Source organism: Perissodus microlepis, chromosome 3 (assembly GCF_051167445.1).
Source record: "Perissodus microlepis isolate ML-2025 ecotype Zambia chromosome 3, ASM5116744v1, whole genome shotgun sequence".
In the NCBI taxonomy this organism is placed as follows: domain Eukaryota; kingdom Metazoa; phylum Chordata; class Actinopteri; order Cichliformes; family Cichlidae; genus Perissodus; species Perissodus microlepis.
Window position 1 is genome coordinate 13,694,892 of NC_140463.1, and position 23,569 is coordinate 13,718,460.

Here is a 23,569-nt window from a genome sequence, read left to right on the forward strand (position 1 = left end):
GAAGCCAGGGTCACTACTGAAAACAAATAATTAATTTAAATAGACCGTGTCTATTTGAGTTGCCTTTAAGGTAACGTAAAAACAAAAAAATATGCTAAAATAGACTTTGCACCTTTTTCTCCTACTTTTGCATTTTGTTAAAGAAAATTGACTTAATAAGTCAAAGCGCTAATGAATTGAAAGGCCTTTAATTAACAACAAAAAAGCTTATGATTTTGGTCTTATAAATTTTAAATTCTTATTTTGTAAACTATGAATCTTCAATGGCAAGCCAACACTACTCTATTTAGTATGATGCCATGACATCATTGAATTAATGTGTTAAATGGACAAAGCAAACAAGAGGAATGCAGTTTTAAAATAACCTGTTTTATAACCTTTTAAACCATCCAGCCTTTAAATAATTCATGTACCTTATTACCATTTTCTTTATAATCAAAGTAATCTTACAGTATGAACAAACTCAATTAAATTTAATTTAAAAAACAAAACAAAAAAAACAACCTCTGGTTTAATGGGGGGAAACTTCAAAATAATGTCCAGTCAAATTTTCAGGGTTGCACTCCACAGTGCATGAAAACCAGTAGTTTGTGTTTAGATGTGATTTGGAGTATTGGCTGTCCAGCACATAACAGCAGGGTGCAAGATGCTAGAAGCCTGGACATACAGTCATGGCCAAAAGTGTTGAGAATTACATAAATATTGGAAATTGGAAAAGTTGCTGCTTAAGATTTTATAATAGGGATTTGCATATACTCCAGAATCTTATGAAGAGTGATCAGATGAATTGCATAGTCCTTCTTTGCCATGAAAATTAAATTAATCCCAAAAAATCCCTTTCCACTGCATTTCATTTCTGTCATTAAAGGACCTGCTGAGACCATTTCAGTAATCGTCTTGTTAACTCAGGTGAGAATGTTGACGAGCACAAGGCTGGAGATCATTATGTCTGAGGACTGGGGCAAAGTAATATTGTGATAAAGCGTGCAGGCAGGATGAGGACCCACTCGCAAACTCACGGAGGCAGGAATGAACTCAAAATTCACAGCTTTATTTTTGGAGAGCAAAGCCATACAAACTAAACCGGGAAACTATAAAGTATTACACAGAGAAACACACAGCCATGAATGAGGGAGAACACGACACAGAACTGAAAGAGACACGGACATAAATACACAGAGGGTCAACGAGGGAAGTGGGACCACACGGGGAACACAGGTGACACTGATAATCATAACGAGACACGGCAGGAGTAAACACAACACTGACGGGAGACTGTCAAAGTAAAACAGGAAGTACACACAGAGGTGCAGACAGGAGGAGAGAGAGAACACTGGGAGAGCACAGACATAACGGGCTGAGGAAACATGGAATAAAACACAAGGAGGGGAGATGAGGGCTCACAGATACACAGAGGGGGTAAAGTCACAAGGGGAAATCAAATAAGGAACATAAAGAACAAAATACAAAACACACAAAAACTAAAAATGCTGGGTCAACATGACCCAGGATCATGACACATATTCTCCGATGAAGCTTCTTTCCGATTGTTAGGGGCATCTGGAAAAAGGCTTGTCCGGAGAAGAAAAGGTGTCAGTCCTGTGTCATGCCAACAGTAAAGTATCCTGAGACCATTCTATGTGGGGTTGCTTCTCATCCAAGGGAGTGGGCTCACTCACAATTTTGCCCCAAATACAACCATGAATAAAGAATGGTACCAAAACAACCTCCAACAGCAACGTCTTCCAACAATCCAACAACAGTTTGGTGAAGAACAATGCATTTTCCAGCACGATGGAGCACTGTGCCATAAGGCAGCGGTCCCCAACCCCCGGGCCTCGGACCGGTACCGGGCCACGAGAGTTGAGGCTCAGGTGTGAAATATATGGTTTTCAGGGTTTTTAGCGGTTTTCAGCATTATTTTGTTATCGTTTTTATCATTAACTCGGTTTTCCTGGGTCTTTTCACGTGTGTTATGAATAAATCTTCTTTTTTTCGGTACCAGTACTAGTTTTATTTTGTTGTATTTTTCCGCGACACCTTAAAGGCCGGTCCGTGAAAATATTGTCGGGCATAAACCGGTCCGTGGCGCAAAAAAGGTTGGGGACCGCTGCCATAAGGCAAAGGTGATAACTAAATGGCTCGGGGAACAAAACGTTGAAAATTTGGGTCCATGGCCTGGAAACTCCCCAGATCTTAATCCCATTGAGAACTTGTGGTCAATCCTCAAGAGGCGGGTGGACAAACAAAAACCCACTAATTCTGACAAACTCCAAGAAGTGATTATGACAGAATGGGTTGCTATCAGTCAGGATTTGGCCCAGAAGTTGATTGAGAGCCTGCCCAGTCAAATTGCAGAGGTCCTGAAAAAGAAGGGCCAACACTGCAAATACTGACTCTTTGCATAAATGTCATGTAATTGTCAATAAAAGACTTTAAAACGTATGAAGTGCTTGTAATTATTTTTCAGTACATCACAGAAACAACTGAGACAAAGCTCTAAAAGCAGTTTAGCAGCAAACTTTGTGAAAACTAATATTTGTGTCATTGTCAAAACTATTGGCCACGACTGTATACAGAAACATCTGTGCCGAATACAGCCTGGAAGTCCTGAGGTCAAAATGGGAGATGACCCCAAGGGTGGTGGAGAATAACTGAGCGAAGATCCTGTGGGACTTCAAGATACAGACGGACAAAATGGTGGCTAACCAACCGGACATAGTGGTGGTAGACAAACAGAAGAAGACGGCCGTAGTGATAGATGTAGTGGTTCCTAATGACAGTGTGGCACTATGTTAAAGACAGAGACATGAAGATAGTAGCCCCCCATTTTATTTTATGCTCAGAGACACTTTCTTTTAATAAGTCCACTGTAATGTCAGCTTTACTGTTATATAAGTTCCACCAGCAGAGGGCGCTCAGTCTCGTACGCATCGGTAGCTGACGCTACACTAGAAGAAGTAGTGTCAGTGGTGAATAGGGATGGGTATTGTTTAGGTTTTATCCGATACCAGTACCAAACCGGTACTTTTGAAACGGTGCCGGTGCTTAAACGGTGCTCGAACCGGTGCTTAAAGAATGGAGAACACAAAATTGGTCCAAAAACCTCTCATGTTCAGCTGTTTTTTTGTAAAAAGATAACAATGTTAGCCTTTTCTGCAGCTATAAGGGATTTATGGCATCACTCTTGGCTGGAAGCAGTGCTTAAACAATGGAGAAAACACAAACTTTGTCCAAAAACCTCTCATGTTTAGCTGTTTTCCACTTTTTCTTTGGTCATTTTTGTCATGAACCTGGGTCGTTGACCCAGTGTTTTGAGTTTATTGTTATTATTTTCCAGTTTCTGCTGTTTTGTATTTGTTCTTAGGGTTTGAGTTGTGTGTTTAGTGTTCTATTATCCCTACCTGTGTCCCTCCTCTGTGTTCTGTTCATGTCCCCGAGTTGGTATTGTGAAACAGTCTGTGGCTGTGTCCCAATTCAGGGTCTGCACGCTTGAAGTACGCATTTTAAGTGCGGTTATGTCACCGCCACGCGACGACGGCTGTCCCAATTCGAAGTGTACTTCAAATACGTACTCCAAATGCGCCGTCGATTTCCCCAAATATCAAGCGTGGTCCGGTGCACGCTTCGTGGTCCCATATATCCCACAATTCATAGCGTGGCGGTGGGTGTGGATAATTTTGCCGCAAAATACAGCAGAAGGGAGCGGCCGAAGAGGTTTTTTTTTTTTCCAAACTTTATTGAAATTATAAAGCGAACAGTCAGTCATTCCAGTTCAGTTTGCACAGTAGGCATACAAGGCAAATAAGAGTAACAATATACAGTACAATGAAATAAGAAGGATGAATAAATAAAGGGGAAAAAAAGAAAAAAAAGGGGGGGAATGTGACAGACTTCATAACAACTTTGTACTTGAAAGTTGTGACAGCTCATTCGTTAAACATTTCTGAATGAATTTCAATCAATGATAAACCTTTTTTATTGGAAGTTAATTTAAGAGAGTTTAAGTAATATTCAATTTCAATCAAAAACAAATTAAATGATGGGGTTGAGTTTTGAAATTTACATTTATGTATATGGAATTTCCCTAATAAGATGGAGCGGCCAAAGAGTGAACTGTCAAAAGTACTGAATATGACGTCACTTATTTATGTGCGAATGTTTAATAATTAAAGTCAGTCATATATCAACAAACACAACAAGCTGAAAGTCAGTGATATATGTATATGTGTGTGTATATATATATATATATCATAATAATCTGACAATACTATAATATTGGCCATATTATATTTACATTACCACAGTGAGATGACTTTAGTCTCATGAACAACATTAACTAATTGTTATTTACTAACTAATCTTAAATGACTGTTCAGCACAGAATTGAAGCCCAACAATCATGTTTTACAGTCCTGTGGTCTCAGCCTCAGATACTCAACTAATCAAAGTGATGTCATGACAAAAATGAATGACCAACAAAACATTTTTCTCCTTCATTTCTGTCAAACAAAGCTGTATGAAACGTGTCTCGCGGTTAGTATCATGGTTGCTAGGCAACCTGAACAGCGCGACGAAGCGTACACCGTCCCATTTCACAAGCCTCTCACTTCCGCACTTCTCGTACTTATAGTACGCACCGTACGTAGTGCGCGTAGTGCGCGTACTTCAAGCGTGCAGACCCTGAATTGGGACACAGCCTGTGAGTTTCCTGTTTGACTTTGTAGGTTTGTGTCTCGTTATGCCCATTAGTTCCAGCTGTGTCCCCTCCTGTGTGCCATTTCCTAATTACCTGGTGTGTGTATTTATACTGCGTGTCTGCCTGTGCTCCTCGTCGCGTCGTCTGTGTTTCTCTATGAATCTTCTGTGTACCCAGCATTATTCCGTGTTTCACCGTGTCTCTCTGCTCCTCACCCCTTGTCCTCCTTTTGTGTTAGTTTTCCCAGTTTAGGTTTATGTTTCGGTTCTGCCCACATCTTGGTTATTGCTCATTGTAAATAAATCTCACTTGCACCTCCACCACTGGCTGCTATTTGGATCCTCCTTCTCACCTCCACACGACTGCCGCCCCAGCCGTGACAATTTTAGCGTTTTTGGCCAGGGTGAAGGGAGTATCTGCCATCAAACAAGAAGACAGCCTCATGTAACTACGAAGGTGTTTGCTAGTTCACCTTACATGCATTAATGTAATAACGTGGTTAGCCTACTCAACGTAAATTACACACGGACAACATTAAGCTACTCACCCAGAGAAGAACGGCTGCTGCTGCCATCATCATCCGTCATCATTTCTGCTACACTGGCAGGGCTAGGGGCCAGGACTCTACTCTTCGGGTTCTTGGGGGATGTTGCTAACTCCGGGTCCGATAACAGGCACCACACCCGCAGTAGATGTGCCCGGTGTGAGGTCTCGCAGCAAGCTATCAAATACGGCGCATTTCTCGGCTTTTAACAAAATGCTATACGTCGCCAGGTGTTTCATCAGATTCGAGGAGTTACCTCCTTTGCACAGTATCAGCTTAAAGCACTTGTTGCAGGCTGCTGAGTTTGCATCTTTTGCTGTGAAGTACAGCCAGACTTTGACCGCTTCACCTTGGGAATTTTTAATCTGTAGCTCTGCTCTAAAAGAACGTACGTACCTGGGCCCGCCTACTACACTTGCAAACGTAAAATGATTGGCTAGAATCCAAAGTGTGTGACATTTCAGGAAAAAAAAGCACCAAAATAAAGCACCGAAATGTGCGCTGCTTTTCGGTCTGGTTACTACCGTTTATGTCAGAACCGGTGCCATAATGGCACCGGATACCGGTACCCATCCCTAGTGGTGAATAGGCAGCGTACGGCCCGCGCGCCGAAAGAAATGATTAATGTCATCTTTTTCTGTCTTTACAGTTTTCTGTAAAAATAAATATGTTGCACGGGAGATGAGTTGGCCCATCATTTCAGCGGTGTAACATATTTTGGTGAGACAGCGCTAGTGAGTCAACACCATCACCAACCACCTTCTTTCCCAAGAGACGAACCTTGAATCAAAAGAAATGAAATCTCTGCAACCTCTGCGTGATGAAGTGAGTGCAGCCTTGTGGCAGTTGGAGAGAGAGCATCTTGTGGACATCTGCAGGCGACTGAAATGGTCTGGCCAGGACAGCGCAGAGTCTCACAGCAAGACCAAGAGGACACTCATCAGGTTGGCAGAGGGCATGTTTGATGATGTGGAGAAAAGTGAGGAAGAGGATCAAGTAAAACAGTGTTATAAAGACATTGCTGTATACATCCAGAGACTAAGCAAAGGAGAGTGTCAGTCAGAAAGGGAACCCCATGGCACAGAGTCTGGGCAAAGAAAGATCTTGAGAACACCACATGTGCTACTCCAGAACATATTGCAGATTACTCACCCAGAGCCCGACCAGAGGCAATGCGAACTCTTCAAGAGGTAACACTGAAGAGGGAGTTTAAAATCTGTGGGCAGATTGGAAAGCATGGGCAGAAGGATAAGCTATCCTATCTCAGCCTGATTCGCCAGATTGGCTCACCATATTAAAGGGACAATATAGGGTAGACAGCCCCACTGAGCTTTACCATCAGCTCCTCAATATCTCCCAAGAGCCCAAAGAAACTGACTTAAACTTTGTATTTCGTGCCATTGAACTTAAAGAGAAGTTGTTATGGAAAGCGGCAAATGAGGAGACAGATGAACTGTATAGCAGAGCCACCATGCAGCGCAAATTCCTCCGCTCCATTGAAACTGGGCTGCTCAGTGACTCCATCAAGTATCAGCTACTGTCCCCCCTAAACGACATAACCATAACAGAGAGGGCCACTACTCCCGTGGATGCAGAGCACCGAGACTGTCATCGGGACCGTGGGCTTTGGACTACTGAGATAGGACCAACAGTAGTCCAAAGCCCACGGTCCCATAACGAACAGCCAAGCTCACCAACATCTTTCAAAGAAACTGCAGCGAGTGTCCCATCAGCGGTAACTGAGGTTCACTATCTACCCCCTCAACGAAAGTCACGGTTAGTTAGCCTGGTGGGAAACAGATGTACTGTAAACTGTTTTATGGACAATCACCCAGCCAAGGTGTTATGGGATTCAGGGGCACAGTCCAGTATAGTAAATGAAAACTGGCGGCAAAACCACCTCCCTCACACGGTTGTCAGACCCGTTTCAGAACTGCTAGACAATGAGACACTCAAAGTGTTTGCAGCAAATGACACACCCATTCCCTACATTGGCTGGATAGAAGTCAGCTTCAGACTAGGCAGCGATTTGTCTCCAACTAATGAGCTGCAAGTCCCAGTACTGGTATCCAGTGACCCGGCTGTGGCCAGCAATCCCATCATCGGCTACAATGTCATTGAAGCTATCGTGAATCAGGAAGATGTAAAAAACAAAGGAGGAAGAAAACAGCTAGCACACTGTGTGAATAAAGCATTTCAAATAACTGTACGCACTGCAAATAATGTTGTCAAGCTTGTGCAGAACAGCAGTGAATGCCCAGAGACAGGTGTGGTAAGGACTGGCATAAGAAGAGTTCCTTTGTCAGCAAACCAAGTCACCACAGTTTATTTACGGGCACACATTGGTTCACATGCCCGGGGCCAAGACATGCTCTTTGTGCCTGATGGGGCTGACCCACCACCAGAAGGCATAATATTCAATGACGTATTGGAGAAAATCCCAGACAGAAAAGTACCATATGTGCCCATCCCTGTGACTAACAGGCCACACCATTTATCTGGAGAGCCGTAAAGTGATTGGATACCTTGAACCAGTAAAGACTGTATACGCAGCTGGCACCCAGACTAAAGTAAACGAGCCGACACAAGAGAATAAAAACAGTAAAGAGCTAAAGTCACACAACCCGAGTAACACACAGACACAAGAAAACCAACAGAGACCAAAGTCATGGGACCCACCAGTGGATCTCCAGCATCTGGACAAAAATCAGCGAGTGGCTGCGAGGAAGATGTTGCAAGAGGAATGTGAGGCGTTTGCATATGACAGTGATGATGTTGGCTGCATACCATCCCTGAGGATGCATATAAGCCTCCATGACACAAGTCCTGTGAAAAAGACGTACATGTCCATTAGGGCTGGGCAATATGGCCTAAAATCCATATCGCGGTATAATTCGAAGCACGTGCGGTAACGATAGATATTGCGATATATTCTTTTCTTCTGTATAACGTATTTTCCACACTATAAGGCACACTTAAAATCCTTTAATTTTCTCAAAACTCGAGGTGTGCCTTATGTATGAATTCTGGTTGTGCTTACTGACCTCGAACTGATTTTGGCGTGCAGAAATCTGTTAAAAAATGTTTTAGTACAACTTTGGTAAGGCGCACTGCTTGATGGATTGTCAGAGCTTGCTGCTTTACCAGGTGTAACAATTAAGTTTAACATCCAGGCATCCATGAAAACAGAATTTATTAAATTTAACGGAGTTACAAGTTAATAGGAAGTTAGCTCGCTAGTTTCCCCCTAAACATGATATACCATGTTCTGACTGAGAGATTTTTGAAACTAATTAAAACGTACAGCTCTGCTACCACTTCCAACATAAATGAAGACAGAAAACTAAACAGCAGTGGCGTTTGCAGGGTTACTGAAGTTGGACTACCTGGTATATAATGTTGTGCTACGCGATTGCTAGCGACACAGCGATGTTAGCATAACATTAGCACAGTGAAGCTGGAGGATGAACGCCAACTTTTTTTCCACTCGATAAAAGTAACGTGAGGGATTCTGGTGTTCAGGGACAAATGCAATCGCATAGCAGGATGCTATACACGGGGCAAACTTCAGTCAGGAGAACAACTGAGATTATTCATCCACAATACGAGGTTAGTTATTAAAAAATAAACTTTTGTAAGTAACACATTATTAACTAACATTTCCTGTCTTTATATCATTTATGTTTTTACCCAATCCTTCATCCTGAATCCATTTTCTTCCTAAAATATAATAGTTTTCCTGCTCTATGCAGAAACAACGGAGGAATAACCAGACTGCTGGAGACTGTCCACCAGAATACTAAAGTGAGTGGCATGCACAGGCCTTTAGTATCAACTGAAAAATTATTGTCTTTGTCAAAATAAATCAGGATCCCAACAAACAGAAGCACTTGCATTATGGCCATAATCATGTAAGACGTGTTTTGTTTTGATTTGCCAACTCATTCCCTATCCCCATCTACTTAACAGACAAACAGAAAGAAATAACTTATTTCCAGATGCCTAAATAGCATAAAATTGGGATTGCATAAAAATTATTACAGTACAAGTGTTCTACTGCTACCCATCCAAAGCACAACAGCCAACCAGACACAATGCTGATGTTTCTAATCTTGATGCCCTGTGGTTCCCACAGATGCCAGAAGGTGATAGGATGAGCAACAGCCAGGTAGTGTTCCAAACAGATCAGAACATGAAAAAAGTTCTGTCCATCTAACACGACACTGAATAAATACTCAACAGACATAAAGATTGGGCCATTCAATGTGTAGCTGTACACAGTCTGGAAGAATGAAAACACCTAAAAACTCCCAAATCATCATGTTGTATGTGAAGAAGTCAGAGTGGCTCATTGTCATCATTGCAGGTGCAGAGTGCTGATGCCTCCAACGCTGGAAACCCATATAGAGGATTAGGATGTAGACCAGAAAGAGGACGATGATGTTGAAGAAGGTAAACATGGTGGTAATGACAGTGGTAGCTACTGAGTCCTGGCATTGTAAGCTGGAAGAGTACGGTATGTTCTTGATATTCCTTGTGATGCACCTCTAGACAGTCTGACTGCTCTTTTCTGATAACTAATTCAAATATTTCTCACTTCAGACTAGGGCTGCTCGATTATGGCAAAAATGATAATCACGATTATTTTCACTGAAATTGAGATCTCGATTATTTGACGATATTTATTTAACAATAACAATGTATTGAATAATGACTTTAAAGATGGTCAAAAAATAATATAAAATAGTGTGCAAATACTGATAACAGTGCAAATGTTTGCAATATAAAAAATAAATGAAAAAAGTAAACATCTATGTTTAGTGAACTTTGCAGTGTTGCTCTGTGGTGCAGCTACGACACTGTAGCAAAGTATACACACTATGTCGACTTGATCCACGTCTGACTCCGCGAACCCATAATGTTTCCACACCACTGAAGTTTTTTTTTTTTTTTTACCTCTCTTTTCAACCAACGGCAGTCACTCTCCTCTCCAAATAACTTCTGCTTAGCTTTCCGAGCTTCCCTCGGGTCCTCTTAATTGTTGTGACACGTGTTTGAAATGCAGAGAGGTGCGCTCGATTTGCCACACGGAGCAGCGCGAGAGTAAAGCATGAGGGAGGGGCTAATAATCAGCTCAGTCATTTTTAATGATCGTTGAAAGCCCAGATCGTAATCGTGATTAAAATTCGATTAATTGAGCAGCCCTACTTCAGACTGTATGTGTTGTTTATGATTGTGCGTAAAGAGAAGGTGCAAACTCATTGCTTTCTTAATCTGTTTTGTTTTGTTTTTCTTTTCTTGCAGCTCAGATTTTAATGAGCAAAATTCCAAACATAGCGCTACATGTAAATCAGATTCCAAGGTCAACAGGCAAACATTTGAATAAAAGAAGAATTACCTCTGTTGTGAGTTTACAAAAAGCAGAAACATACACATACGCTAAATATTTATTATCATTAAAATACAATCTTGTTACAGTTATCTTATTTTACAAATTACATTTTCAGCTTACAAATATATTCATTACTACAAATAATTTTCAGCGATTTGGTGTTCTTAAAGGTCGAAACACTGTTGCTGTCCTTAGAGCAGATCATTTAAAAAGTTTGTATTCAAAGTCTGCTGGTGCCAGTAGACTGCCTTTAAGTTACTTTACATGAATAGTTTCCAAGAACATTAATGTTACCATCACTCAACAAAGAAACTGTTGGACCTGTACATCTTTAGTATTTTTCATGGTACATAAAACAATCAAGCAAAACACTGGTAATGAAGCCTATCTATGGCGGGGTGTGGTTTGTGGCTTAGCTGCAGGGGAGGAGTGGAGAAGTGCATTCAGGGTGCGGTCTCAGGGGAGGCTGACACACACCTGAGGTCCATCACATGATCATGTCTCCCCTGTGAAAGATGAGGTGTGTGGTTGTGCTTTTAGCAAAAAAACAGAGCCAATAAAAACCGTGTGAAACTGCAAATGCTGTTGGCGTCACATCCGTCATTTTCACACTATCAAAAATAGTTATTCATCAAATCTTGATTACAGAATTTTTGTTTGTTTCTTGGCATGTCTCTTTCTGTTTTTTTTTCCCATACACTGCCATAGACCACTGTCCTGTAACAATAATAGCTTGTTCAAATAGGTGTGTCTGGAAAAATTCTAAATAAACAGAAGCAGCAGTTCTTTGCATGCTGAAAGAGCTCTGACTGCAAATTTAAATTTTATATGTGCCAGTGGCCAAGTAAAGAACATTTAGTGGCTCGGGGTGAGGATGGATTTGAATATAGAATACCGTCTCTTCAGTCTATCCCAGTGACAAAACAATCCACAATCCACTAAATAATAAATCCACTGTTTCTACGTCATGCAATAGTAAGGATCGTTCACACAAATAAGATGTGAACCAGTTCAAAGAAGACCCAGATGTACCCACCCAGTGGCTCAGCCTATTTAGCAAACTATGAAGGTCAACAGTGTCATAGGCAGATGTCAGATCCAACATCAGTAAAACAGAGCATTCTCCTGCATCACATCTCATCACGATGTCACCGGAGACTCCAACAAGTGCAGTTTCAGTAGAGTGAGCTCTATGAAAGCCAGATTGGAAAAAAGTGTGGGCTTTGCACTAATGACATCTTATTCAAATGTGATGTGCATCCCTGGCCACAAGACAATCATTTAGTGGTTGTAAGTGTGGATATATTTGTGTTTTGAGAGGTGTCACATAATAACCTCATACCCAGTATTTGGTGTAGTGCTCAAATTTGGGCCATCAAACATTTAAAAAATCCAGTTATTTTCACGGTGAAGAGAAATCCCCTCACAACAGTCAACCAAGTGAACAACACTCTCCAGGAGTTAGATGTTTCGATATTCAAGTCTACCATAAAGAGAAGACTGCAGGAAAGTGCATACAGAGGGTTCACTACAAGGTGCAAGCCACTCATAGGCTTCAAGCAGTAGCGGTTTCTGATACGGGCGACACGGGCGGTTGGCCGGGGCGGCATCACGGGCATCAGCAAAAAAAATTTAAAAAAATTAAAAATTGCTCGTACTCATGCTGCCCCGACATCAGCCAGCGCATATTGTGAATATCATAGGCACCAATCGGTTTTCTATCGCCCATTTGCTGGGAGTAAGGGCGCCCTCCGTTTGCAAGGTGCGCCTGCTGCTTGTGGCACAGGGAGGAGAGGGCGGGGCTGCGGGGGACTTTTGCACCAATGTTTTTCCGAAATTCTATACGCGAAAAGTGAGCGTGAGAGCCCTCGGTGCGCCTGCTTGCTGCTGAAGTCAAAGTAAACTTTATTGTCATCTCGGCTGCATGCAGTACACTATAGAGAGAGACGAGAGCACGAGGCTCCAGTTACAGCAGTGCAAGTAAACAAACAATAAATATAAGAAGAGTAAGAAAATAAATATACACTTTAGGACTCGGGGTAAAGGGATCAATAACAATTTAAATTTTATATTTTATATTTTGATGATTTAATGTCTCACACACAACCCGTGGAAAGGGGAGGGAGACCTGCTGCCTCCAAATAGAGCACATTTCATTCATAATGTTTTCATTCATAATGTTGTAAATCCAAGCCCATTATCTATTCATGATTTGAATCGTGGGTTGTGTGAAATCCCAGAAGTACACCTTAGACAAAGTGAATCTGTAAACTAAGGTGTAGGTCTATTAGGTTATGTTGTGGTGATCCTCGGGTTGGTGGATTTGTGTTCATACTGCAGTCCAAAATTAAAACCAATGGAAGATGGACAAGAAAAGTTCAAAGCCATCAGGTGCTCAGTTTAGAAAAAATAGAAAAGAGGAGGAGGAGAAATGAGCAAAAGATACAGGTAAGCAGATGTGTCATTGGATAATGGCAGGTCATCCTGAAACAATCAGAATCAGAATCAAAATACTTTATTAATCCCTAAGAAAATAATATGGATTACAGTTGCTCCAAAAAGAAATGGTAAAAATAGTATCAGTAACAGACTAAACCCCAAACAATACATTATGTTACAGATTTTAATATTAATTAGTGAGTGTCAGTTGTTGATTTGTCCTGTTCTCATTGTATGACGAATTATGATGGCTGTTTGGTAGCCGTTTGCATACAATGCATACTCTCCCTCTCTTCATGTGTGTGTGTGTGTTTCTCTGGTGAATTTCGACAACAGTTTTATGTTAATGTACAATCCTTAATATGTTTTATGTGTGTGTGTGGGGGGGGGCAGGCTAGGACCGCCACTGGCTTCAAGAATAGAAAGCCTAGATTATTTAAATAAGACCCAGCACAGTTCTGGAAAAACATTCTTTGGACAAATGAAACCAAGATCAATGGCGAAAAAAAGGTATGGAGAAGGTGTGGCACAGCTCATGATCCAAAGCATACCTTTACATCGGTTGTAAAACACGGCGGAGGCAGTGTCATTGCTTAGGCATACATGGCTGTCATTGGTGTTGGGACACTAGTGTTTAATGATGATGTGACATTGGACAAAATTAGCCAAATTAATTCTGATGTGTTCAGAGACAATGTAGTCACACTGACTGGGCGGTGTTTCATAATACAGATGGACAATGCATCACGGTACTGGGTCTGCGACCCAGTGTTTTGCGTATTTTAGTTTTATTCTTAGAATATTGTATGTTCTTAGTGTTTCCTGCTTTATTTTGAAAGAGTTTGGTGGATCTTTGTCATTGTATTTAGGTTCACTTTCCCTGTGACGTCCTTAGGTTCATTTGTGTCAGCTGTTTCCTCGTGTGTTTCCACTTCCCCTGATTACCCCTTGTGTGTATTTAGTCTGTGTGTTTTTGCTCACTCATTGTGAGGTCGTCTGTTATGCCAAACCATAGTCTCGTCATAGCTTTCATAGTTTTGTCAGAGTTTCATAGTTCTCATAGCCTATTCTCAGTTTAGCAGTGGTTTCTGATTTTACCTTAATGTTAATGTTGTTTTGTTTCATCAGCCCAAATAAAGACTCGCTTTTGGTTTAAGTTAAGTTCTGTCTCCTACAGTATCTGCTCTTGAGTCCTTTGCAAAATACTGGTGCACCCCGCTGTGACACAATGATCCAAAAGATGAAGCCAAAGCAACCCAGGAGTTTATTAAAGGCAAAGAAGTGGAATATTCTTGAATGGTTTTGGCTCCTATGCATGTCAAAAAAAAATGCTCAACTCTTTATGTCATCTTTCTGAAGTTAGTATTGTAATGTAATATCATAGTACACAACAAGAAGCAGATTAAAACTTTCTAAACTAAACTAATCCAGCTGGTATTACTGATAGTTATGTTGGTTCCATGTACCGAAATGATAATTAGCAACATAAACTATCTCTGAGGAGATACAGTACATTTAAAACACTAAAACATCAATGAGCCATAGAAACTTCAACAGTTACTTCATGGGTGCCTCTTATATCGTGATTTATTTATTTATTTATTTTTTGCTACAACATGCCAGTTTTCCTACTTTGTGCAGAAACAGCAGAGGAAGAACCAGGCGGCTGGGTACCCTCAACCAAACTGCTAATTCAGTCAAAACGCACAATTCTTTCAATGGAAAATATTCCAATACAAACAAAATAATCACCCCAGCAAATCTCAGCAGGAGCACTCCTGTTATCACCATGATCATGCGGAAAGCCTTGACCTTTGGTTGGTCAAACTGTTCCTTGTGTTTGCCCACATCCCCTGGTCTTGGGCGACTCAGAACATGAAGAACAGATAGGCAACAAAAAACAACAACAACCATGCAGACACCCAAGTAGGACAGAAGTAGGATATTTAAATATTGAGACCCAAGCAAGAAATGTATCCCCAACCATGCAATGCACTGCAGCCACGCACAAACAGCACAGATGTTTCTAATCCTGACACCATGTGATTGGCGCAGATGCATATAGGTGATGGGGTGAACAACAGCCAGGTAGCGCTCCAGACAGGTCAGGACATGAAACAAAGTCTCTACAGGAAAAAGGATGGTAAACATAAAAATCCCTACAGTGATCATTATTATCTTATTGGTATAACCACCCACGGTATAGAAGACCGATCCAAAAGCTCCAAAACTCTCCACCCACATCATGTTGTAGGTGAAGAAGTTGGAGTTGGTCATTGTTGCCCCTGCATGTGCAGATTTCTGACACCACTGTTGGAAGCCCATGTAGAGGATGAAGATGTAGAGTGGAAGGAAGAGGAGGATGGTCATGGAGGTGTAGATGGTAAAGACTGTTGAATCATGGCATGTTGACTCAAACGAGTTAACGGAGGAATTTAAGGATGAGAGCGAGGAGGAAGTGTTGATGAACATGACCTATGGAAGAGAGCAAAAATAGTAAATAATGTCATGTTTTGTGAAAGCTAAAACATGCTGTAAGTTATTCGATACGGTTGCAGTGATGAAGTTTTTAACAGAGTCTCACAAAATATATTTGTGCTTCTGCAAGAAAAACTCTTGATAGATTTCTTTTAAGTCTATTAGCTCCTCCCCTTAATGGTCGCCACAGTGGATAATCTGCCTCCATCTCATCCTATCACCAGTATCCTCCTCTGTTTTCCCAACCGTCTGTGTGCCCTGCATTACATCCATGAATCTTTTCTTTAGTCTTTCCATTTACTCCTGCCTGACAGCTCCACCTTCGACATTATCCATTACTCCTCATCTGCAAATGTCCAGACCGTCTTCGCCTTGCCTCTCTAACTTTACCTCCAACCTTAACTGTCCCTCTGATATATTCTTTTCTAATCTTATCCATCCTTGTCACTCCCAACAAAAATCTCACCTCCAGCTCAGCTTCATGTCTTTTTGTTAGTTCCACCATCTCCACAACATGCATCATAGGAGATCTCACTATGATATTGTCAATCTTCCATTTCACTATTGCTAACATCCTTTTGTCACAACACCAATCACCCCGGACACTTGTCTCCACCTACTCCACCCTGTCTGTACTCTCTTGTGCACTGTCCATTGCTGCGAATTCCAGGTATTTAGGTATTTGATTGATTGATTGGTAATTTATTTCAAGCATGTAAACAATATACAGGTACATTTAGAAAAGAAAATAAGAGAGAAAACAAAATACTATACAAAAAAATCAATACATTTCAATATAGCTACCGTTCTTATTAATTTGCATGTTGAAAGGGAGTGGTACGAAGGAAACACTTATTTAATCCCACCCCTTTGCCATAAATTATCAGTTAATATTTAGTCAGCTTCCTTACTGATATAATTTGTAATAAAAATAGTGAACAGATTTCTGATATACTATATACTATAATATCACATCATGAATTTTTTATTGATTTTTTTTAAATAGAGACATTCACTTAATTTCAATATTTTCCCTTTCTTTATAGTTTGAGAAGATCATATTTTTATAACTCTTTTTGAACTGTTTTATGTTTGGACATTGCTTTAATTCCATATTCAGACTGTTCCACAGTTTCACCGCATGAACAGAAACACAAAAGCCTTTTCTTGTAGTACGCACCTTCCCTGTTTTAAAGTTACAAAAACCCCTTAAATTATAACTTCCTTCTTTCAAAAAAAAACATACTCTGAATATTACCTGGTAGTTCTTTATTTTTTGCTTTGAATAGAATTTGTGCTGTTTGGAATTTCACTAGATCATCAATTTTCAATATTTCAGACTGCAAAAATAGTGAGTTTGTATGTTCCCTATAACCTGCATTGTGGATGATTCGAAGTGCTTTTTTTTCTGAAGAGTAAAAAGTGAATGTAATGTGGTTTTATAGTTATTGCCCCAGACCTCTGCACAATGGCTTAAGTATGGTGAAACCAGTGAACAGTATAGAATATGAAGTGATGTTCTGTCGAATACCTGTTTTGCCTTGTTTAGGACTGCAATGCTTTGTGATACTTTGGAATGAATATATCTTACGTGAGCTCTCCAGTTAAGTTTTTCATCTATTATTACCCCCAGAAATTTATTTTCACTGACTCTTTCAATATCGGCACCATTTATTTGAATCTTAGCATTTGTATTTAAACTACTATTTCCAAATAACATAATTTTAGATTTATTCAGATTTATTCAGTCATATCCTCCAATAAATTCTGCACATCATCACCAGAGCAAAAAATGTTTGTATTGTCAACAAAGAGAACCATTTTTAATACTTTGGACACTTTACAGATGTTGTTAATGTACAAGTTGAAGAATTTTGGACCTAATACTGACCCTTGGGGTACACCACAAGCAATGTCCATACATAAGGAGCAACCACCATTTAATTTCACAAACTGCTTCCTGTCACCCAAATAACTCCGGACCCAATCTAAAGCTACCCATAGCTCTACACAGGTCACCAGAAATGTGGTAACTGTTTTTCAAAAGGTTAAATAGAATATTAGAATTAATATTAGACACTATGAATACCTTAAAACAGTCAAACCTTATCTGTAGTCTACTTATTTCTTCTTAATAAATGAAGATGTGTCCGTTTCCTGTTTCTTCAAACTGTCCAAATATATGTTGAAAAATGTGTGTGTGTGTGACAATCAATTAAAGCTGGGGGTTCTTTGCATGTCACAAAACCATGAGCTCTAATTCAAATGTGGTACGTGCCATCTTATCATTTAGTGGTTCCAGGTGCATCCAAGATTACATCATCAAGAGCAATGCAAACTGCGGGATCAAGTGGTGTCTAGTAGATGGCCAGAGGTGTGTTCTCTGGAGTGACAGTTTTTGCATTTACGTGTGGATGAGGAAAACGGAGAAAAAGCAGCGTCAAAGGTGTGTGCCTTTTTGACGTCACACTGTGCGCCACGTTATTGTTTCGGTGAAATGAATTTCTACAATACTATTACTGTTAATTGTACTCTCTGCAGTGTTTAAATGCTTACATATACACACACAGTTACTGTCCCTCCACACATACGACTCGGTTCTGCTTCTATGCCCCATCCTTGTTTACTATTTCCCACCGAGGCTTCTAGACTTCTGATTTGCCAACATTTCTACACGGTTTGGAATATGTCGCCACCTGTTGCTTTGGATGTTCCTAGCAGCGTTTTCCTTCATTTCTGCCTTTACGTGTGGACGGGATTATTTTTTTTAAACAAAAACGGAAAATCTCCGTTGTCAAAAATACCCGTGTACGTGTGGACGTAGCCAATATGTAAAAAAAAAAAAAAAAAGTTTATTAGTAAATATTAGATCAGCGCTAGCTGGTCTCCACAGAAACAGTTGCCATGAAGACCAGCAAAGGTGAGGAGATGACAAAAACATGATGGAAAAAAGCAAGAAAACATATCATTTTCACAGTGAATGGGAGGAAGAGTTATTTTTTACCACTGTGAAAGGTTCATGCGTGTGTCTCATTTGCGGGGCGACTGCGGCAACGGCAAAGCGGCACAACGTGGAGAGACATTTCCGAACGTGTCACACAAGCTACCATGCTAACTACCCAAAGGGCAGCACACTGCGAGTGGAAAAGGCCTGCAAGTTAAAGGCAGGTTTGAGCAAACAACAGTCTTTTTTCACGAAACCGGTGAAAAACTCCCAAAGAGCAACCGAAGCCTCATTTAGAGCTACACATTTCATGATTAAGAAAAAGAAGGCATTTTTAGACTGGGAGGTTTTCAAAGAAGCAATGATGATAATTGCAAAAAATGTGCTTAAAGACGAGAAATATGGAAACGATGCTCTCTCCGATGTCCAGCTGTATGGCGTTATTTTTGTGCAACTATTCTGAGCGCATGTAAAAAAAATTTGAGCGCAAGTAAAAAAAGTTTGCAGGTGCAAGTGTTGTATTTTGAGGAGAAATTTATTTTGAGCGAAGTAAAGCTGAATTTGACTGAACAAAATTCATTGCTGCGTGCAAAAAATGTATTTCAGTGTTTGCTATTGTCCACACACACACAATAGCAGCCCCTCTCGCTCAGTTTTTGCATTTGCGCTCGCTCGCAATGTGTTGCTCACGCCCGTGCGCGCTCAACTCTTTCTCTACACCGTTATATTTGTGCCACAAAACCAGCCAATCACAGACTTGGTTGCAAAAAAAATCTGATTGGCTGTTCTGGTCTCCAATCAGCTCGAAATGACGAAATGCAATATCCCGGAATCCATTTCGTCCAAAACTCAAACGAGGCAGTGGCGGAGGAACACAGAGTGGCGGAGTTTGAAATATTACTCTTTCTGGGTCACAAAATAAAATTTTAAGATATTTTCATGCGAGAATGGTGCTGTGTAAACTTCAAATATCTGCTCGATTTATCAAGACATCACATATTTGCAAAAGTGCTCTTACGTTTTCACCCCTCACTCTCTCGTTCCAACGCAGCTGTAGGATGAAACACCCTTGTTGTCTTCCTCAGCATCTAACGCAGGGATCTTTCTTAACCTTTGTGGTCATTGCTGTGGCTCTGAAATCTTCTTGGATCCCCAGTGGCACTACCCTCGACATCAACCGCTGTCTGGGCTGTCAGCTGCACGTGGACTGGTCCCTGCTTCCCGCTGGGTCTTTGAAGATTTCTGATCAGCACCCAGTCTCAGTCTGAAGCTTCCACCCTTGGGATAATTTCTTCCAGCAATACCACTGCACCTGTACTAGAAGGAAAAATTTCTATCCACTTTGAAAACATATCAACTATCATAAATCAGCATTTCACTTTCTGTTCAGTGAACTTGTGGGTTATCAAAAGCTTATCTGTACCACCTGTAATAATACCTAATTAATACCTGTACATGAATTGTTAGTCACACAAATTGTATAAAAAATTAACCAAATAGTTTTAGAGTAAGCCTGGAATCCCTCCTTTTGACACATGGTCAAATGAGGAGCAGTAGGAAAAGAAAAAGATTAGGTACATTATTTCTTAAGCAATATCAGGGCTTCACCTCTGGAGTAGCTTCACTCTGGGCCTGTAAACCTGTGTAAGGAAATGAAATTAGTGTGGTGTTCGTGCTTGGTGGTCTGCTTAACTCCTGGTTTCGCCTCCACATGTGCTCTGTAATTGCCTAGAAAACAAAATCTTTGAGTTAATATAAACTTCAAATTTACAAACAACTTTAGGTCAGAGGAGTAATAAAGCATCCAGCACTGCAGCCACAACTTTGTCATGTGCAACTGATTTTCCTGAATCAGTAAAAAACAGTATTGCTTACACAATATGCCCAAATCAAGGATCCCATTATCCTATGTGTTTATTCAGAACTACTGTAAATAGTGACTGATCTTAAGTAATGTCACTCACTTGTATCAACACTACAAGCTCAGCAACTTGATAATAATGAGCCCAACACTATGTTCTGTGATCACTGCACATCCTGCTTTATTTTCACTGGTGTCTGTCTGAGTGATGTGAAATCCTCCACAGAGACCTTCAGGGGAAAAAAAAACATTAGCCAGTTATGTGTCTTGTGGATCAGATCTGGATAAACTGATTCTAGAAATGGCTGCAACAAAATCCGCTGCTATCAAATAAGTTATGCTGGGTTTAACACAGGACATTGTTCAACTGTGGCATTTTCAACAATACATTGTGGCATCATAAACAACAAAGCTAGTAAATGCAGAGTTTTTTTCTCTACAAGAATCAGTGACACAGAAAGTGACAATTAAAGGGTTAAGTCTGCAGGGCGAACAAGCTCATGTGGACCTAGAAAGTCTTCTCTGGTTGCTTTACATGGTAAATGGCCTGTATTTGTATAGCGCTTTACTTAGTCCCTAAGGACCCCAAAGCGCTTTACACTACATTCAGTCATCCACACATTCACACACTGATGATGGCAAGCTATGTTGTAGCCACAGCCGCCCTGGGGCGCACTGACAGTGGCGAGGCTGCCGGACACTGGCGGCACCGGGCCCTCTGACCACCACCAGTAGGCAACAGGTGAAGTGTCTTGCCCACAACGACCGAGACAGTCCGAGCCAGGGCTTGAACCCGCAACCTTCCGATTACAAGACTGCCAACTCTTGAGCTTGATCACATGTCCCAGATAAGTGAATTTCTCCAAAGCCCATTGTAATCTGGAGAATCACACATTGCAATTGTTTCCAGTAAGAATATTTCATAGCGCTTTAGTATCAGTCTTGCAGACCTGCTAAAAAGAGAGCTCATTATGAAATCACAAAATATCATCCCCTTGAGTGGTGACACCTGACAGGTTTTATTTAAGTGCATGATATGAAAAAAAAACATTAGGCCTAGGTTAGAACATGTCCAAGCATAAGGATGGCATTCTCTTAGAAAGAGAAATCAAACCCAAACTAACTGAGTGGATCAGCCTAGTACTTCAAAAAAAAAAAACATCAGCCAGATAAATCACAAGAAAGTTTTTCTGGTGGAACAATATGGTGTGAGGATTAGAACTTCAGGTGCCATGAGATGCAGTGTTGCATTCACTGTTTCTGGCTTTAGTTACCGATGCTTACTTGGTCTGAACTCAGACTTAAGAGTCACTACCCCCATTCATTTCCCCCACATCATCTTCACTGGTTGCCCACAAGTGCTCCGAGATATCACGCAGTTCTGGAGAGTCTGGGGTCAACTGGCATAGGTCCACTTGCTAAAGACACAGAGAATTTTTTTGTTAGCAGCTGCACAGTTCACACAACACTGTTTACTGTGTTACGACCCGGCTCAAAAGCCGCAACATAAAAAAAAAAGATGAATACCAGAGCGTTAGTGAGAAGAGGTTTTTTCTTAAAATGGAATACCAAGTTGGCTAAAATGATTAGTGCCATCAAGGCACTTGCCTCAGGTATGCTTTTATCCACACCTGACTAGGTGTGGCCAATTAGCACCAGCTGAACACATTGAGATGATTAGGGGCTGCAGAGGGATGTAACAACTGTCAGATGCTTACTAAACACTTCATTGCAATGTTTCATCCCTGGAATGTGAGTTTCTTCCCCAGGTCTGTACTGTTGCACTAATCATAGACCCAATCATTTTATTTAGCATTCAAAATAAAAATGTGTGATATGCTGTCATGTATTTCACTTGACAAAGCAGAGTTTGTTCCCATATAATCAGGTGTGTGTGCATGTCTAGGTGCAAGCTTCACCCATACATCAGAAACAGGAAACTCAGTCAGTTAGTCTCCACTCATTTGCAACATTGTGCTTACTTGTGTTATAATCAAATGATCTTTCCCTGATCTAATAACAGTCAACTAATTTACATATCAATTCTTAACCCACTAAGTTGACAGGACAAGATGACAACAGCTGGTTTGCAGTCTTTAATCAGTCCCACATTATATCCAGATGAGGCCCACAGGCCATCAACATAATGATCAACAGTGGGACCCTCCAGTTCAACTGAGCAAGCACAGTAGACAGTATAACCATAGACAGCATAACTGTTTTATAAACATTCAATTTTTAGGGAGAACAACACTTTTGGGTCCTTCCTGACTTGTCAATCGCAAGCTCTGTTACAACTGTGTACAAATCTGCCCAGGTCTTCCCACCTGCAGTCAGCGGACCTAGCAAGGGAAATGTGTGGGGTGGATGCATCCAGTATAAATAACTTTTGTTCTTTAGTGAGTGAAATTGCAAGCACAGCTAATGTAAAGCTCCCAAATAAGCATATCACAGTTAGTTTATCATTTTCAACTCTGCACCACTCAACCTCATATCTCGCATCAGGGCCCTGTGAAGCACAGTGAGAAGTGCAGTGCAGGCCCTGCCTCCAGCCAAAGCAGGCATCTGGAGCTGTGCAGTCACATGCTGTTTGAAAAAAAAAAAACTTTCAGTGAACGGCTCTGCCCCCAGCCACCATTCATACACAAAGGCAGGGGTCACAGGGCTGTATTTCACCATTGCATAGTCACATTCTGACTATGTGATTGTAATGCCATCATGGCAGGAGATCAAATTTATGTTTAATTCACACATTAAGTAAATTTACTGGACATGAGTCTAACCATAGAAAACTATGTTTTAACTTTTGGCCCTGACCGTATATACAGGACAGGGGAACGGCGAAATTCTCCCTTTGAACATGTCCTGCTGCAGAGACAGAGTGGGTGTACCTTCTAATGTTGGCTGGAATTTCAGGGAGGGTGAGAGCGTAACACAGAGTGGCTCCGGAGTCTACAAGAAATTCCACATTCTCACCGCACACAGACATTGCATACATAGGCAGAGATTTAAATGTACATATTTTTGATGTGTTTAAAAAAAATGATGTGTTGCTTGCTGTGTTCTACGGAGAGGGGAGGGGAGCCGACACGGGCCCTGTGTCAGCTTTCTCCCTCTCGACTCCTTTCTCACTTTTTTTTCACTTTTTTTCCTTTCAAAGCTGCTTTCTCTTCTCTCCACCCACACTTTCAAACACCTTTCTTTTATCATTC

At 40.9% G+C, this 23,569-nt stretch overlaps 1 protein-coding gene across 1 annotated transcript; it reads right to left on the reverse strand.

Moving 5' to 3' along the window:
* Positions 1-14,673: 14,673 nt before the first annotated feature.
* Positions 14,674-16,072, reverse strand: LOC146390044 (uncharacterized). Its single transcript, XM_084920333.1, has 2 exons — positions 16,019-16,072; positions 14,674-15,549 (listed from the first exon to the last, which is right to left on the reverse strand). Exons 1-2 carry the CDS (start codon positions 16,070-16,072, stop codon positions 14,674-14,676), a joined length of 930 nt encoding a protein of 309 aa, XP_084776459.1.
* Positions 16,073-23,569: the final 7,497 nt, after the last annotated feature.

What these genes read in the sequence shown, in the direction of transcription:
- LOC146390044 (XM_084920333.1), bottom strand. Translation starts at nt 16,072, where the DNA reads ATGCATGTTGTGGAGATGGTGGAACTAACAAAAAGACATGAAGCTGAG. An exon ending in GACATGAAGCTGAGCTGGAG is followed by an intron (nt 15,550 to 16,018) that starts GTGAGATTTTTG and finishes TCTCTTCCATAG; the next exon opens with GTCATGTTCATCAACACTTC.